We start from the raw sequence: 17,921 nt of genomic DNA on the forward strand, positions 1-17,921 counted from the left end.
TTAAAACGGTAAGAGAATCTCATGATTTATGCACTGATGCCAAATCGATTTATATCTCATTAGGGTAAGCTATTTTCTCAAAAGGAATTTATTTAACCAAAAGCATAAAACTTTGCATAGCACATATCACAATTGTATACAAACACGAGTCAAAATTATTCCAAACAATGTGGAATTTAGTATTTTGTGATATATTTTAAACTACAACATAATTTTTTTTTATGATTCTCAAAAGGAACTGCAACCTCAAAAGAAGTAAAGATAAACCAAAGGGAGCTGAATAAGCTTTTGGATGAAAAATCACGTGTAGAGCGTTAGTGGGTATATCTACAAGCCTCATGTATGTATATATGTTATTTTAGTATAATAAAGAAAGTAACGAATATTCTATCAACAACTTCGCTTTTGCCGAGTGCTTAAGGTGTGTGTCTGTTAGATACATGGGGTTACTCCACGAGAGTTCGAATCTCTGAGGCAACGTGCATGTTTTTTTGCTATACATTTTTTGGCTTTCGTTGTAGTGCGTCAAGTTACCTTTGCATTTCTCATTAACGAATATCTTCTTTTTTTTTATGATTGGGGAAATAGAAAAACACAGCAAAAGAAAATTGTTATGCATTAGATTGATGTACGCATTTATTTTTACCTTAAAAAGAAGATAACCTTACCAAAAAGATGTGCGCATTTTCATGCAGTCAAGAAATAACTTGTCCAAATCGAATTTTGAAATTCTCATGTAAAAAGAAATACAATTTTACCACAACCAAATACCGAAAGGTTATACGTACATACATAGTTTGTGAGGAGTTTCAATTATAAAAAAATCTTAGGTTGGTAATATAGTGTTGACTGATTTGAGTATTCGTTTTCAACGAGGTATAAATTAATTATATTAAGCTGACAGATTCATTTGATAAATTAGTTTTTAACCATCAAATATAATTATATGTTTTCAAATTAATCTGTGTCGCTGTGTTTTGTCAAATAGGCACTGAGATTATTTGAATCTTCAGAAACTGCATAGCTTCGTATTGACAAACAGAACAAGCGAAATAAACAGAATCGACACAACAAACCGAAAGTAAGATAGAAAAAGTAGCCAATAGTTTGATATTGAAACAAGCTGAGGCAGACACTAGCAGTCATAACGCATCGAAACCTAAAACTAATTGTACCTAAGACTAGACCATAAGATTTAAATGCTTTGCTTCGCAGATGCTACAACACCGTGAAGCACAGACATTCCAACTACAACATTGACATAAAAGGGCCACCACATTTTATCACCAGGCAAAAAGCCACAATCCACAATGTCTGCTTCTGCTACATTAGTACCGTACTAATATACTATCGACAACAATACATTTTTAAGCGTTCAATTAAGGGTGAATAAACGGATCCAAGTTCATGGAATGGCTCACGGGACTCGAGGTTCACGCGGGTAACAGACCAATTTTTTTAAACAGAATCATTTGTTATTGGAGATGTTTAAATTTCATATTTTAAATTTATTACTTAAATTTTCTTTTGTTAAAACATTATTTATTTTATTGATATAATTGACTAATTGTTAAAGATTTTATTTATATTTATATTAAACTTAATTTGATTGTGTTGTATTTTTATTAAAATTAAAATTCTTTTAAAATTAGGCCCGCAGACCGACCCATTTGATCCGCGGGACGGGAACAGACCAATTTATTTGGTCATAAAAATGCGAGATGGACTGACCCAATCCGCTGCCAATGGAAACTTATGCAGACAAACCTTACGCAGAACAGACCAGTCCACTTACACACCCTCCTGTCAATTACTAAGTGTTTGAATTAGTAATGAATTGAACTCCCCATATTTTTTAAATGCAACAAATAGTTGCTTTAGTAATGAACTCACCATGATTTTCTACCATCAAACCACATGCACTGATGAATGATCCTGATTAACAGGGTGTTTGGTCTTTTTGTATAAATTACGTCCGTTTCTATTTATTTTCACATTAAGAACGTTAAAGCTACTCTGAGTAGCTTCAAAAAGACATGGGTCAAATGGTTTCTAACGAAACACCAGATACTCACTAAGAAATACTCGCAGAATGCTTCCAACCTACTTATATAAAGTTGGAGCTTGAGAGTCCCTAGAAAGTTCTAAAACTCAGTGCAAATCCAAATGCCACAGAACTCACATTGGCTTAACAAGCTCCCCATTTTTAGAAGTGAAGCCAATGCCTCAACTTGGGAACAAATGCCAACAAGAAAACAGAGCAACCATCATATTGAAACGAAATCATAGCTCTAAAGAATCAAATCTCCTTGATCAACGAAGTATCACGGCTATCTATCTGCCAATAATCCGCCGAAAAAGGCACTGAATCCTATTCTTAAAATGACCCAGACAATCATTTTCAGCAGAGTTAAAACAATTGTACTTCATATTCCAAGTTCAAGGTAGGTAGCAAAGTCACAAACAGGTTAGCAATCCCTTTGTCTCATACCAGGACAATATATAAATTAAAAACATGTAGCCGGGAAATTTTGCTATCCAATTTTAATTTTCAGGGTAATATGCAGATTTGAAGCAAGGTGACTTTCCAAGATTCAACTTATTCATCATTGTATGTCAACCGCCATTAATCACAAACAACGTTCACACCAAGCATGCCAAATAACAACACAGATGCATAAAGTATTAAAAAGAAGATCAAACACAATATCCAATAATGTCAACAATCCATTAATCGTTCCTTACTAATAAATGTCAAAATCCGCGAATTCTACAACGCAGGAAATACAACAAGAAAAATATCAAATTCCAAAACCAAAAACCGCACGTATCCTCTGGAAAATAAGATCCCGCCATCCCCTTTCCGTGTTCTCCACCACGGTAGCATTCCCATACCTGTATCAAGAACAAATCAAACCCACCTTAACAAACCAAACAAAAACAAAAACAAAACTTCCACAAAACCAATACCAATCAACCACTCACCTATCCTCTTCAGGCACATCAGTATGTGTCAGCTTAACAACCGTAACACCGGCTTCAGGCTCCTCAAACACAAGCCTCACCTGCAAATACACAACCCAGATTATCACATTATCACACTGTCATTCATGTTAAAAACTTAAAATCATCAATTTTTCTAACAATTAATACAAAAGCCAAAAGAACACTTACTGTGGATTGAACTCCATCATTCCAGCTCCCAAACCTCCATCTCTGAACAATTAACTTAGCCTCCTGCAACTCCAAATTAGTTCCGGTCACCGACCCATCAAAAATGCTAAACTCACCGCCAACCTCCTTACTAATTCTCGCATTGCTCTGTGTAAAACCCTTCCACCTATTCTCATCCATCAAAATTTCATACAAATCCTTGGCCCTGCAATTGAACCTCTCCGTCATGCCAATACTCTTCCTCCCCTTCTTCTCCTTCTCCTTCTCCTTCTCTTTCTTCTCCTCCTTCTTCGTAGCAGTCGTTGTCGTTGTTGTTGTTGTTGTCGTTGTTGTTGTTGTTGTCGTTGTCGGCGGAGACGGCGACAACGACGGCGCAACCTTCTTGGGTTCCAATTCTTCCTTAACAGGACCACCTTTGGCCATGCTCTGGACCCAAACCCTAACCTTCTCCAAGATTAAGGGCTTCCCCTTGGAAAGCATGGCGTCCTTAATCCTCATCCCAACCGGTCCCTCATCGTTAACGGTAACCCTAACCTCGGGATCTTCGTCGGCGTTCTCGTCGGAGATGTAGGGAATCTCGACGGTGCCGTCGACTTTAAGAAGCGAGGTTCCCTGGGAATCTTTGGCTTCGCCCTGCCAATTGAGTGTGAGGCTGATCTCGTAGCCGGGGATGATTTTCCCCTTGCGGACGTTGACGTAGGCCTCGCCGTCGAGGGAGCGGAGCGACGTCGTTTTGAGGAAGAGGTTAGCCTCGCCGTGGAGGATAGGGAGGTTGGAGAGGAGGTTGCTGAAGAAGGTTTTGGACCAGTCGAGGCAGTTGGTCTCGGACCAGTGCCAGTTGTGGACGTTGGTGCCGTCGGGGCGGTCCTCCACGATCCACCGCTTGTCGCCCTCGCCGTAACGAGCCATTTGCAATGCCAATGCCCTCTTTTTTCCGAGTTTAAGGGTTCTGATGATTATTATATGTGTGGAATGGTCTAGAATGAAAGAAAGCCCCAAAAGCCTGTCTTGGATTCTTGAGTCAAGGTTTAGACACCATCTTAAAATATATTATTTATTTCATATAAAATAGTATAGTATCTTATTTTAATTGATATTTTCATCAGAATGTAAAAACTTAATTATAACTTTTTTCCTTATAATTATTATTTAATTTTTTAAAAAAAATATTCTTGTGAATATTAGATTTTAATCAAATATACTCAAAAGATAGCATTGTTATTTATGTCTTTTGAGGATGTGATAAATGTTATTTAAGGATAAGACTTTTTTTACTGTCAATTTCCATGATTCATTTAATATATTTTTTTTTCTTTTAGTTAGAGATCACGGATATCTAAAGATGTGTGATTATTGTTGGTCTAAAAAAAACATAAATTTTCTTGTTAGATAAAATCATTGATTTTTTTAGTTTCAATGTTCGATTCATTTGATAATTTGTTTATTTTTTCTCTTAGTTAGAAATCAGGAGTATTTAAAATTGTGATTATTGTTGGTAAAAAAAAATTAAATATAAATTTTTTTGATAGATAAAATCATTGATTCACATGTAAAATACAACTAAATTAAGGAACTTGGTAACAACAAGTAGAATTATCGAAATATCAAATTGAATGAAGAAGGAAAAAAAAAAGATAAGAATAGAAGAAAAGTCTAGGTACCAAATTCTAAAATGTATTAATCTAAAGTTGATTAGGTCATCAGTTGGTTCAGATTGGTAAAAAAGAAGATAAATTCAAGAACAAAACCTTTTATTATTAGTTTAGTTATTTGTAGTGAAAAGAACCAATTGACCGGATCAATCCAAACTAATTTATCATGTGTTTGGACTTAAGTTTTGAACAAACGTACTACTTAATTTTTCGGTCGAATTCATATAAAACGTAAAAGCCTTCAAATTGAACCTGGATCTGTGATTGAAAACAGTAAGGAGATTTATTGGATTAAGATTTTAAAAGATGATTTTGGTATAATAAATTATGTAAATTTTAAAAGATTTTATTTTTATCAAAATGTAATGATTTTAAATTTTTAAAAAAATACTTTTATAATTAGGATTTGAATTTTAATGAATTTATATTATATGAATATGAATTCATAAAATTTGAAATGAATTTACAAGATTTTTAATAATTTATCAAGACATTCAAACTTATAAGATTTGATGGAAAAGATAACAAATAAATGTTAACATTTAGATAGAGAAAAGTAAAAGTGATATAATTATTATTTTTCAATCTTTTAATAACTAATTGATTCAAACTTCATGTTTTCTTATATAGTATTTTTCAACATATCTAAAACTACATGAGCTCTTCATGCACTTACATCTCCTCTAGTAATACCAAAGATGAAGAAAAGTCTAAAAAATTCATCATGGCAATATTGTCTGAGAAAATAAATTTATAAATGTTTATATTATTTTCAACAAAGAAAGAACTAATTATGTGTGATGAGAAAAATAAATGTCTGTAGAAAAAGAAAGAAAATATAGAAAAGTTAAAGAATTTGTGTTAAATTGTTTGATGAATGTGATATTTACATTTTCTACTAAAAAGTTCAATAAAATTTATTAAAATTTGTCTTAAAAATGATGCATTGAAATTTATATAATTTTTAATAATTTTTTTAAAGTTGTAAACAAAATTTAATTGAATATCAATAAATTTTATTACACTCTTTAAGAAAAATTCTAATAATATTGATTAAATATCACAATATTTATTTTAATTGTTCATAAATTATTAATTTTTTTTAATATTATGGTAATATTGATTGAATATCACAATATATTTTTTTATAAAAGAAATTATATTTTAAAATCATTTAAAATCTTACTTGAATATGACTCTTAATTGATGTAATTTGGATTGTGGGATATATGATTTCAATCTAATATGATAAACACCTTAACACCCCAAATTTCAAGAAGCATCCTTCTGAGTTCTAAAAACCTATATTTAATTTGAGCATCAAATTGATATTTAAGAAAAGAAATATAATACAAAAAGTAATCTTTTACATAATTAAAAATTTTAAAGTACAAATTTAAAAATTAGGGAGAAGAGTTTAACCAGTTAATGAAGGAAGTATTTGGTGGTTGGTCAAGTTTTTTGGCAAAGAAGGAAGGGATTCAAAAGTGAAACCATGCGGCATGTCTCCTTCCCCACCAAAACGGCATTGGAGCGCGACCCAACTCCTGAATCCTCCGACTCTGACGTATTTGCCTCCTTCCGTTTCCGCGGCACCGCAATGAAGTGCAACCAGCGCTTCAAGCGGGTCGCCAAACCCAGATTACCGGTTCAGACAACCGAACCAGTTCGTCGTTCCCTCAGAACCAAACCCAATCCCTCACCGCAACCGGACATATCTCCCGGCAAAATGAAAACCTTGACCCTCGATTTCTTCCAAATCGACGCGCTGGACCTCGCCCCTCGCTTGCTCGGAAAGTTTCTTCGCCGAGACGACGTCGTTCTTCGGATCACCGAGGTATTCTTTTCCCATTACGACGCTTTCGATTTTGTCGTTTTTCTTTGCATTAATGATTTAACGCCAGACAGGTTGAAGCGTATAGACCAAACGACTCCGCTTGTCACGGTCGCTTTGGCGTTACTTCAAGAACTGCCCCTGTTGTAAGATGCTAACTTTTTATTTTTTTTCTATTATTACATATTAAAAAGATGGTACCTTTATTCCCATGATTTTGTTCACCCTGCATCTTTAAATGCTAATTAAGGTTGTCTTGAATGAAGTAACATTGCCATGTGTTTGTATCTATTTTAAAGTTTGGGCCAGGTGGGCATGCGTATGTTTACCTTTGCTATGGTCTCCACATGATGCTGAATGTTGTTGCTGACAAGGAAGGAGCTGGAGCTGCTGTTTTGATACGCTCTTGTTCTCCCGTTAGTGGTATTGCTCGATATTTATAGATAGCACATTCATACTTACTATGAAATAAACCACTTTGTTGTTTGTTTCTACGTACCTCCATGGCCATTTAGATTTTTTTGTGTGTTAGTGATTCAGTTTATGGATGAATAAAGGGATAAATGATTATTAGATATTATAGGTCCTTCTAGTGACTTCTTAAAGTGAACACGTTATTCATATTCTCTTAAAAAAGAAAAGAAAACAAAATTTTCGAGATATGATTAGGCTGTTAGGTTTGCTAGTAAACTCGTTTTTTTTGTCATGTTTGGTTATTCCCAAAAGTATCTTTGCAAATTTTGCCTGGAAACTCAGTTTCACATAAGTAAGACTCGGGTTGTCAAACTTAGTTTGCAAACTTCAATCCAAACATGCATTAAATCATCACAATCTTGTATGTTTCAGCTTATTTTGGCTGAGTAGTGTGTACCAAAAGACTGAAGACTATTTGAGTGTCATATAGTGGCTATCCATAGAAGTGTGTGAATAAAATGTATGTGTAACCATTACTCTTGTTGCTAATCCGAAGCAGCAAGCCAGTAGGCTGAATAATAGGAAAGACGAGGCTTTCGGTACAAGTCCAGCATTGTTATTACAATCACGTCATTCATTTTTCCTTCTCAGAGCAGTAGCAAATGAACTCTTGCAGAAAAACTACAGTCTCTTTACTAGTATTCATTGTAAAGAAACCTTGCATAAAAATATTTATAATTTATTTATAATGTTCAACAATATCACAGGATTGGATGTCATTCAACAGCGCCGAGGTCTAAAAACTGAGAAACCTATACTTCTTACTGGTCCTGGGAAGGTTAGTTCCTTTCCCTCCCTCCTTTCCATATGTTTGAGAAGATTTTGAGGAAAATAATCGGTTAAAGTTTTGCGCTGCCATTTCACTTGTCAGGTCGATTGGTCAAAGATATCTACATTCTAATGCTTTACCATCAATTAGTCAATATGGCCATGGGCAGTTGGTTTGTTCATAAAATACAAACTAGCTGCAACCAATTGCAAACTTACCTTCTTTGCTGCAAAAAAAAAAAATATTTAGATTAAAAAGAATTGATTTAAATTGCACCTTAATAATGATCAGTAGATAGACCAATACCACTGTATCTTGGATTTGTAAATTGTTCGTTGCATGTTCCCATGGTTTATGATTTTACATGCTTCCAATCTGTGAAATAATTTGTTGTCCACTTTATTAAATTTAATAGTTTGGCTATGTCTGAAATAGGTTCATTCACAATTTTCAAAGATTGTGCTTAAGTTTATATAAAAGGGTTGCATCATTTGTGAAATGTAATTTCTATTTGCACCACATTTTAATACACATGGTTATCAAATTATCGACTTAACTCGCTAACTCTTACGAATTTATAAGTCTACTTACCTTCTGCAAGTTTATTCATGTGCAAACTCTCTTTTTAGTAGATTCTAGGTAGACTTGGTAGAGTTTATGAAAACTCGGTAGATTCTCGAGTTTACAACCGAGTCAACAAATTAAAAAAATTAGATCAAAATGCAAGTCGTTTTGGGTTGTTTTTTGTGCGTTTAGGGTTTAGCGCACCTTCATTTGGTGTGTTATTCCTGAATAAAAAAATCATCACCTCTAACAACATCAATTCGTTGTTCTCCAACAACATCAAACCATTAATAGGAGTGTTCTACCACTAATATCACATCTACAAGTTATTATCTAGTAGTGATGCATTACTAGAATTTGCCTATTGAAGTATTGTGAAATTTATGATTTATTATTTTGTTTTATTATGTTGTTGAAATGTTTAATTGGTATATTATTTATAGGTATTTTGTTATTATTTTTATATGAAGTAGACTCTCACGAGTCTACATGTCGATTTTATGGAGCTCTCATGAGTCTATGTAGACTCTTGAGTCTTGATAATCTTGCAGGTACATAATAGAATTATTATGTACTAGTATGATCGTAGTGGCAAGTGAGGTTCTTGCTAGGGAAAGTTAGGGAGGATAGAAGGATAGTATGATCATTTGTGAGGTTCTTGCTTTTACTTAAGGACTTAGAATATTGGTGGGGATGATAATTTTGTTACCAAATGTCCCTGCATATCTAAAATATCACCTTATTTTTTGAAATAGATTAACTTGAGTGATCTCCCAAATCTTAGGTTGGTCAGGCGCTGGGTCTTTCGACAGAATGGTCCAACCATCCACTCTATACACCTGGTAAGCTTATAATTCAAGCATCCCAACCAAATGTAAAATTGACAAATGGATATCCATGGTTTTTCAAAAGTGATTAGTGTGTGTGATGCAGGTGGTTTGGAACTCTTAGATGGTCCAGAGCCAGAAAACATATTGGTAGGTCCACGTGTTGGTATCCAATACGCTTCGCCAGAGCATATCAACGCATTGTGGAGATTTGCCATTGCAGGTACCCCTTGGATCAGTGCTCCAAAAAACACTCTCAGGCCGGCCTAGTAGTGTACTTGTAGGAAACTTAAGGGAGAAAAATGGTTTGGTGATGATTAACAGATCCAATTTATATTCGCCTTAGAGAAAAGATTAGAAATGTGTCCCGTATCTGTATCACCTTTTTAATTTACGAGCATATGCGTGTACAGCTGTTTTATTACTGCATCAATGCTGCTATTTTCTTAGTAATGACCAGTACCATAAGAAAAATCAACTTTAAGGTATGGTAAAAATTATAAAACTAACATAAATTGATTTTAGTTATATTATATAAGAGTTTTATAATTTTCAAAATTTACATTTTTAATAAATAAATTAGTTATATTTGATGAATAATTGCTACATCAAAACCTAATACAATTGTTTAAATATGCACAGTAAAACAACTCCAAAATAATCAAATTGACATGTTAGTAAAGTGCATGAGTTGAAGTATAAATTAATCATAAAATATAAGATATTGGAGAAATTCTATCTTTAAAGAGATGAAGATTAGAGAACATTTTTATTTATTTATTTTTAGTTTTAGCATGTAACTTAAAGTAAGTTAATTAAAGTGTCCGTAAATTTAAGAGTAAACTACACCTAGACATGGGGTAGGGACAAGTATGTGGTTATTCATTGATTGAATCAATGACTAATTTTGTTAGAAAATTTGGTTAGATTTTGATTGAATTTTTTTTTTTATTCATAAGATTTGATCTTAAGACTTTATTTAAAGAAATCAAGTTTAGTTTCATTCAGTCCAATAATTTGTTAAAGTTAAAAAATCAAATGAAAAAGAATACCTTTGAAAATACATAATAGAGATGTCATGTCTGTTATTGGTTTTACAAATTCTTATAAGTAAGTTTTAGAAATTGTAGATAAGGCAAGCAAGTCTATGGTGGAACTATAAAAATATGTTTAGAAGTTAAGTTTAAAAAAATAAAGGAGATTATTAATATTTTATTTTTAAATTAAAGCTTTAAAAGAACTATATAATATTATAAAAAAATCAACTTTAAATTTTATTTTATTTTTCTCTTTTTCATAAATAATCAAATTAAAAAAATACTTATTAAAAAATAGCATTTCCTATCTTCTTCAGAACCTAACTCCCAAATATATCCTAAGAAAAGGCAACGCTAAAATAATTGTTCGTTGCATTTTAAACAGAACCAATTCTATCACTTGTAGCTTTTTTTCTTTAAGAAAAATATTTACTTAGCTTCTTAGCCCTCTTTGCTTGTCTGTATCACTTCTAGCATCTTAGTTTTTTTTTTCTTCTAAGATTATTCTTTGCTTTCCATTTAGTACATGCATTACAATGACACGACGAAACATTATATATACCATTTATTTTACTTTGATGAATTTTAAAAATAAAAATACAATCTCTCATCATACCACATAACATTTGTTAAAAAAAAAAGTGCAAAATATTGCATTTTTTAAGAAGCGATGTTTATCTGCTTATTAAAAAACATTTTTTTAATAGGCATTTTTTCACAATTACTTTTTTTAAGTTTAAATAAACTTACTAAAATCAAAAACAGTTGTCGCGACGAAGGAACATACGACTATTAGTAATAGCAGGTAAAAATATAAAACGAAGCTTCAACACTTCAGCCAAGATATAATATTTTCAGATTTGCAGTTTTTGTATTCATATTCTTTTCCGACAATATCATCATCAACAAAAAAAAACAACAAAAAAGTACTATAAAAGAAACAAAGAGACAACCGACATGCAGAGCCATTAATAACATGTGAATCCCTGTAGTGTTATTTTTATTGAACGCCACTTGCGGTTTTTCTTCTTTTCTTTTTTTCTTTTTTGCACTCTTCAAAGGCTCATTAGGATCTGAGTGAGATAAACATCCCAAAACATCCTCAAATTCCAAATGCAAAATCTATCTTTTCCGTACTATAAATATTCCATCCAAGATATGATATTTTCAGCATTTCATGGGGTTTCTCAATTCTCTATCTACTGGTGGCAGTCAATAGTTATTCCTTTCGCTTAAACAATTAAGAATGATATTATTTAGCAATCGACTGTGATGTAAAAGATTATGCTTTACCCAAGTAAAATACGGAAGACAAGAAAACTGAAAAGGTACAACAACGACATTTTTGCCAATAGGTTTCTGTCAATCATATCTGCATTATCTCGACAAGAACAACAAAATCTTTTAATTATGAGGTTGCTTGTCTACATGGATCAAACAGTGCGCGGTGGGCACTTCTCCATTTCATTCGTCCCAACTGAATATATAGTTTTTCACCCCCTTCTATTTGTTCTGTCATTTTGCATGACAAATCCAAGATACTTAAAACTTTCTGACTTGTGAAAAAAATACGGTCTCTAATTTTCATCTCTAAGCTAGGATTGATGCATTTTTGTTAAATGGCAGCACCAAGGCTGCGGGGCAAAATGGCATGGCGGACTTTTTGCCAACTGCCATAGGCAATTTGTGGTGCCACAGGTTGCAATGGCATGTTTATATGGTAGAAATTTGGCCTTCTGCCATTGATAACACTGGGTAGATGTGCCTATTGCTTTGACTTACATTCTACATACTCTGCCTTACTTCCACCACTTGAATAAAAAGACATGTGCCTCTAAAACTCATCACCACCTCTCCAACTAAAAATTATATCATCCACAAAGAGCATGCATCATAACATTGATTCTTAGATATGCATAGTAAACACATCCAAAACACATTGATACAGTCCTACAGTCATTAGAAAATTTTGCTATAACCCCACCTTAAGTTCTCATACTGTTTGTGACTTCCTCAGGCTTATACATATCCTTGATTTGATGCTTGAATATATGCAATTTACACTCCTTTATTCTTTTAAGGTCTTCCCCAATATCCATCTTTACAACTTATCAGCTTATCATATGCTCTCTTTGTATTATTTATTGAATCGACAAAGAGCCAGCTGTCAATCTTATACAGTGATTATAGGTGTTTTGGTGGTGCATATGCAACACAGCAAGATTATTACTAGCCAAGTTGGTTCTAGTTCTCACCGAAGTTCAGACAACTAATTTACTACAATACTAATAGAGGGGGATAAAGGGATTGCCCTCATCCCCATCTATCTATATCAGGTAAGGAATCAGAAATTACAACATCTGAATCACGAATTATATAAGCTTGATTGAACCTTAGTTAAGAATTCAACCTGTATCACCACCTCCTGCAGATGCAACAGATTGAGCTAACTCAGACTTGAACAAAACAATTTACTTTTATCAAATTTTCAGCCAAAACTCCAGTTAAAGCAATTGACTAGTTGATAAAATTGGAGAAGTCTCATGAAATTTGTTAACAATGTTATGTTTTGGTTAAATTGGAGAAGTCTTGTGAAATTCTGTTACCAATAACTATGATATAAAGAATATTACTGGTTGACAAAATATATTGTTGGGTTAACAGCCAGCAGATTGATGATACGAAAATTGGAAAACTGTGGCCTAAGAATAATATCATTTTGCATCAAGTGCCGTCTATTCCTGAAACTCTGAAATAATTCATTACCCTGTACATTGTACCTTCTCACAACATTTCCAAAATCCTAAAGTTGCCTGAACCCCTCCAACATTTCAGCCAAACCAGCAATTTCCTACTATACATTCAAAAATTCTAATATATACGGATATGTTATAAACCTCTAGAATAAAGAACTCCTTTTAAAAGCAATGTAACAAAGTTTCCATCACCCAGTTTTCCAATTTGAAATATGACTACTGTTAATACTTCAGCATGAGTCAAAGCAATTACTCGACTAATAAGCTCTATCATTTATCGGTAAGTGCCATTAAAATAACAAAATAAGGTTGAAAATCAAAAAGAAGCTTCTTCATATTACCTTAGACATGTATAAAGTATATTGAATTGCATGGCAAGCATCTTGCTACTTGATGCACCTGTGGCTTTATATTAACTGCCACAAGGCAAAAAAAAATCAAGCACTCTGCAGAGTGAGAAGAGATAGTAAACCAGAAAAAATACACAAGAGGAACTAGATTTTCAGATGACACCCATTTTCATTCAACCAAAACCTAGGATACATATGAACAATCTCTGAAAGCACAGCTTGCAAAAGTTGCCAAAAACAATAACTAAATCATTAGATATTCAGATACTTACATCTGTACTACTCACATCATGCATCCAATTGAATATTAATAGCTTCATATCTGCAACAAACAATCTTGCAAATCACAAAATGTGACTACCTGTAGAGAAGGAGGTGGTCACATTCTCCATAGAAAGCACAAGGAAAAAAGAAATTGAGGAAGTCAAGGTATCCAACTTACCTATGGTCGATTAATGACCCATGGAATGGTTGATCCAAAGGAAGTTACTAACAATACAGTTGTTCCACTCAACACACAATGGAAGTTAGCTGGTTGCAAAGCTTTTAATGCCTTGTCTTTTTGAAGAAACAATGCTTCAGCCTGACTCTCTGCCTTATTCACAAATTTCCTACATGCTAGGACACAACCGCCTATAAAATTCGTTGAAGTCAAGACGGAAAAAGAGAAACTTTAGATCAACATGCTGCTGTACAGGCAACTGAGAAATGAATCCCTCTTGCAATGACGAATACTCCTTAGCAATTGCATCCAGATCTTGCTCCATATTTCGTAGAAATTCACCAGCTCGTTGAGTCAGGGCTTTCCTCCCATCAGCAATCCAGGATCCTTGTTCTGCAGATTTTTCACTTAGTTGCTTTTGAGATCGTGATTTATTCTGGTCTCGAGAGGATATGGAAGATTCTGTGATTCTGAAACAAACACATGATCATGTCAGATGTGGCATACATTTATGTTTTCTAGGGGTGGATAGGTATACAAACGAAAAAGTAAGATCAATACCTAGCTTGCAACTCATGAATACCTTCATACAACCGATCTGCACAGCTCCGAAAACGTAATATAAGATCAAAAATTACAAATAGTGACTTGTAAAGAGACTGGGAAAGCTCTCCAAGGAGAGATTTCTCTACAATAGAATGCAGATATTTTTCATGAGCAGCAAGTAGATCATCAAGGTCCTTGGCTAGTTCCATCTCAGCCAAAAAATTTGACCATGATACCTCCAACACTTCAAACATTATATAATATTGCAAGTTTGAAATGAAGTGATTGATTTCAACCCAAAGAACCTGACAGCGCCTCAATGTCGAAACTAACTGCATCTTTACTGCATGTTGCAATCTGGTGAAGGAATTAGAGGTAATGCAGTTTGGTTTCATGGTCTTCCAGGCTCCAGTAAGCGCATGTTCCACTCGTCTAAGCTTCCACAGAAAATTAAAAATTCTTAAATACCTTGTCATCACAGATTCCGTGAACACCGTATCCAGTGGAACTCTAGCATCATATTCTAATGAAAATACATCCCAGCCCCTATCACCACTTTCATGTGGCATCATTTTAACCCTGAGCCTATCCAAAATGTCAGGATCATCATACTGAGCATTAGAAGCCCGAATTGCAGTTTCCAGCAGTCCTGAAAGTTTAAAAGAGCTTATAGTGTTAGCCGGCTCAGAAAGCTCAGGCCCAACAATATCCATCAGATACTGCACAAAATCACCTTGCCCAAGCAACAAATACTGCTTAATTGCAAGACAATGTTCTTTGAACTTGTACCTCTTGAAAATCACATCCAACAAATGCTTATCAATCCTCTTTGAAGCTTCATCCACCAAAAACTCAAGGGTATCCGTTTCCCCATATCCAAAACCACCTCTTCTCGCCATTGTTCCGTGATCAGCAACAACCTCAGTCGCAGCATCAGCCCAACCACGATCTTCACAACAAACGCGAAGAAAATTAATCGACTTGCCGGTCCTCAATATCCTCTGCGCAAGAGAAGGCGAAATGAACAAAGGAAGCATGGCATCATGAAGCCTATACCCTTCTCTCCAGAGGGACTCAACCTTCACAGGCCGCCCAACAATGAAAAACTCAGCAAAGATATCCTCCAACTCCCCTTCCAAAACCCACCTCCTCACCATCTCAAACAGCGAAGAACACACCCTCTGCAGCAACCGCCTCATGAATTCATGGACCAACGGATCACCATGCTGCGCATGCAAATGAATCGCCCCCACCATTGCCCCACCGCGCAAAACCCTACACTTCTCAACCAAATCAGCCATCAGCCTCATCTTCACCAAGGGCTCAGCCAGCCAAACCGCCAGCCTCCTCAGCGATAGATAGTTCCTGGAGCTCGCAGATTCCGAAACCAAAGGAATAGGGTTTGAAGCCTGCGCCTCAAGAACCGCCAGCAACTTATAATACTCACTAAGCTCATCCTGCAAAGCGGAGCAAAAAGCTTGGCCCACAGTTCCCACATCTTCATTGGGGAACCGATCCATACTCCGCGAAATGTAACCGCTAACCTTCCTAAACAAAACCCCCAACTCACAGAGGTTGTAAACCATACTCCTAGGGGCTCTGGGAACCCTAATTGAAACGGGTATCACATAACGCTTACTCTCGCTGTCAAGTTTCACAAACTTACCATCCACTCCTTGGCAAGCATAGAGCACGTCTTGGACGAGAACCTCTTCCGACACCTCGTTTTCTTCCCGGACTAATTTGACGAACTCGAGAAACGCGATGTCGCGGCGATTCTCGGGGTCCTTGGAGACTAATAGGACGCCGCCGTTGTTGGAGGGTTTGTTGGAGGTTGCTGGTTCGGAGAAATTGAGGTTGGGGAGGAGAGTGGTGGCGGTGGTGTTGTTGTGGCGATCTTCGGAGATGATTTTGAGGAGGTAGATGAGGGCCCATTTTTTGTCGACACTTTGGGCTTTGGAGGCGAATTTGGAGAAGAGGTCGGCGAAGGAGAGGGCTTGGGAGGAGTGGCCGTAGGAGGCGAGGCGGCGCTTGATGGAGTCGGCGATGGCGGCGGCGTCGGGGGCAACGGAGGGGGTGAGGCGGCTGGAGAGGATGCGGAGGGCGTAGCGGAGGGAGTTGCGGAATTCGGGGGAGTTAGGGTTGAGGGGAGGGGAATTTGGGGGGAGATTTAGGGAGAGTAGGTGGTGGACGAGTGCCTTCACCAGATCTGGAAGCTTCTGCTGGTCTTCTTCTTCCTCCATCGTAGGAGAAACCTTTTTCTTTTTCGTTCCTTTTTTATTTCTGTTAATTTTCAAATCTCAGAGAGAATACTTTTTTGATTTGGTGTGGGCGGGGAAATCTTTTTTTTTTTTTGAAAAGGCCTATGGAATTGCAAATGTCCAATTCAATGCCTCAATGCCGTCTTCACGTGATTTTTCTTTTCTTTCTTGTGTCTTGTTTTTACTTTTGGTAGGTACATTTTCTGCTTTCATTAACATTTTTCTCTGGGATTCAGTAAACCATGAATTAACTTGGGTTCAACTTATTGACATCTAAAAGAAAACTTGTGATTCAATTTTGATTGATTGTTATGGAAGCCTTTTTTTTTTATACTGTTTGGTTAGTATGTAATTATATATGAATTTAATCAAGACAAATGCACTAATTAAGAAGTTAAAAGTATAAAGTTTTTTTAGTGCTTTTTTTTTCATTTTTCTATGATTTACATTTTTTTTCTTTTTAATTCTTTAACCAATACTTTTAAGACACTAATTAACATGATCTTTTAATTAAAGAGTTTGATTTAAGGGAGCATTTGGTAGTAGAATTTTTTTTTCTTGCCCGAATCTTTAACTAAATTTTTTAAAAATAAAAAAATTTCATGATATATTCACTAATGACTTTGATTATTTATCACATTCAATAATTTAGTAAAAGTAACATGATATCTTTATTAGAATTAAATGTAATTTTGGTTCTTTTATTTTTTTAAATCTTTAATTTTGATTTTACTATTTTAAAATAAAAACATTTTGACTCTATATTTTTAAAATCAGTACTTTTGATTCTCATATTTTTAAGTTTGGACATTTAGGCTCTTGTTTTATAAAATATGTAAAATCTATGATTTTAATATTTTTTTGACAAACTCAAATCAATAGTTATTAAGAAATTATTATTGACTATGATGTTAATTAAACAAATATATCCCATAACCTATCAACATTTTAAATTTGATGGAATAACCAAAACCACGGATTTTACTAAAATGAAGATTAAATATCTCTATTTTAAATTGGGAGACTAAAATTATGGAATTTGAAAATTAGAAAGGTTAAATATCTCTATTTTAAATTAAAGAGACCAAACTTGTGAATTTTAAAAAATAGGAGAACCAAAATTACATTTAATTATTTTTATTATAGTAAAAAAAAATTAAGCTTGAGAAATTATGATTCTCACTCCCTTCCACAATTATATTTTTGTGGGAATGTGAATTAAAAATGATTATCAA

General features: G+C 34.6%; 3 protein-coding genes across 7 annotated transcripts; 1 reads left to right on the plus strand and 2 right to left on the minus strand.

Annotated features, from left to right (window-relative positions):
• Window positions 1–2,675: 2,675 nt before the first annotated feature.
• Window positions 2,676–4,175, minus strand: LOC114400141 (activator of 90 kDa heat shock protein ATPase homolog). Its single transcript, XM_028362439.1, has 3 exons — window positions 3,175–4,175; window positions 2,986–3,065; window positions 2,676–2,895 (listed from the first exon to the last, which is right to left on the minus strand). Exons 1-3 carry the CDS (start codon window positions 4,081–4,083, stop codon window positions 2,802–2,804), a joined length of 1,083 nt encoding a protein of 360 aa, XP_028218240.1. The 5' UTR covers window positions 4,084–4,175; the 3' UTR covers window positions 2,676–2,801.
• A 2,070-nt stretch (window positions 4,176–6,245) lies between these two features.
• Window positions 6,246–9,747, plus strand: LOC114399087 (DNA-3-methyladenine glycosylase). 2 transcript variants are annotated; one of them, XM_028361192.1, is made up of 6 exons: window positions 6,246–6,663; window positions 6,735–6,806; window positions 6,960–7,083; window positions 7,842–7,912; window positions 9,223–9,309; window positions 9,401–9,747. In XM_028361192.1, the coding sequence occupies exons 1-6, from the start codon at window positions 6,322–6,324 to the stop codon at window positions 9,416–9,418; spliced, it is 714 nt and encodes a 237-aa protein (XP_028216993.1). In that variant the 5' UTR covers window positions 6,246–6,321; the 3' UTR covers window positions 9,419–9,747. The 2 variants fall into 2 exon arrangements, with proteins under 2 accessions (XP_028216993.1, XP_028216992.1); XM_028361191.1 differs by having other exon boundaries at window positions 6,248–6,663; window positions 9,252–9,309.
• A 2,473-nt stretch (window positions 9,748–12,220) lies between these two features.
• LOC114400620 (gamma-tubulin complex component 3-like) lies at window positions 12,221–16,764 on the minus strand. 4 transcript variants are annotated; one of them, XM_028363157.1, is made up of 5 exons: window positions 14,441–16,764; window positions 13,880–14,349; window positions 13,710–13,759; window positions 13,429–13,503; window positions 12,221–12,756 (listed from the first exon to the last, which is right to left on the minus strand). In XM_028363157.1, exons 1-2 carry the CDS (start codon window positions 16,666–16,668, stop codon window positions 14,049–14,051), a joined length of 2,529 nt encoding a protein of 842 aa, XP_028218958.1. In that variant the 5' UTR covers window positions 16,669–16,764; the 3' UTR covers window positions 12,221–12,756; window positions 13,429–13,503; window positions 13,710–13,759; window positions 13,880–14,048. The 4 variants fall into 4 exon arrangements, with proteins under 4 accessions (XP_028218958.1, XP_028218956.1, XP_028218955.1 ...); XM_028363155.1 differs by having other exon boundaries at window positions 13,710–13,798; XM_028363154.1 differs by lacking the exon at window positions 12,221–12,756 and having other exon boundaries at window positions 13,397–13,798.
• Between the last annotated feature and the right edge of the window lie 1,157 nt (window positions 16,765–17,921).

The sequence above is a fragment of the Glycine soja genome, chromosome 19 (assembly GCF_004193775.1).
Source record: "Glycine soja cultivar W05 chromosome 19, ASM419377v2, whole genome shotgun sequence".
In the NCBI taxonomy this organism is placed as follows: Eukaryota; Viridiplantae; Streptophyta; class Magnoliopsida; order Fabales; family Fabaceae; genus Glycine; species Glycine soja.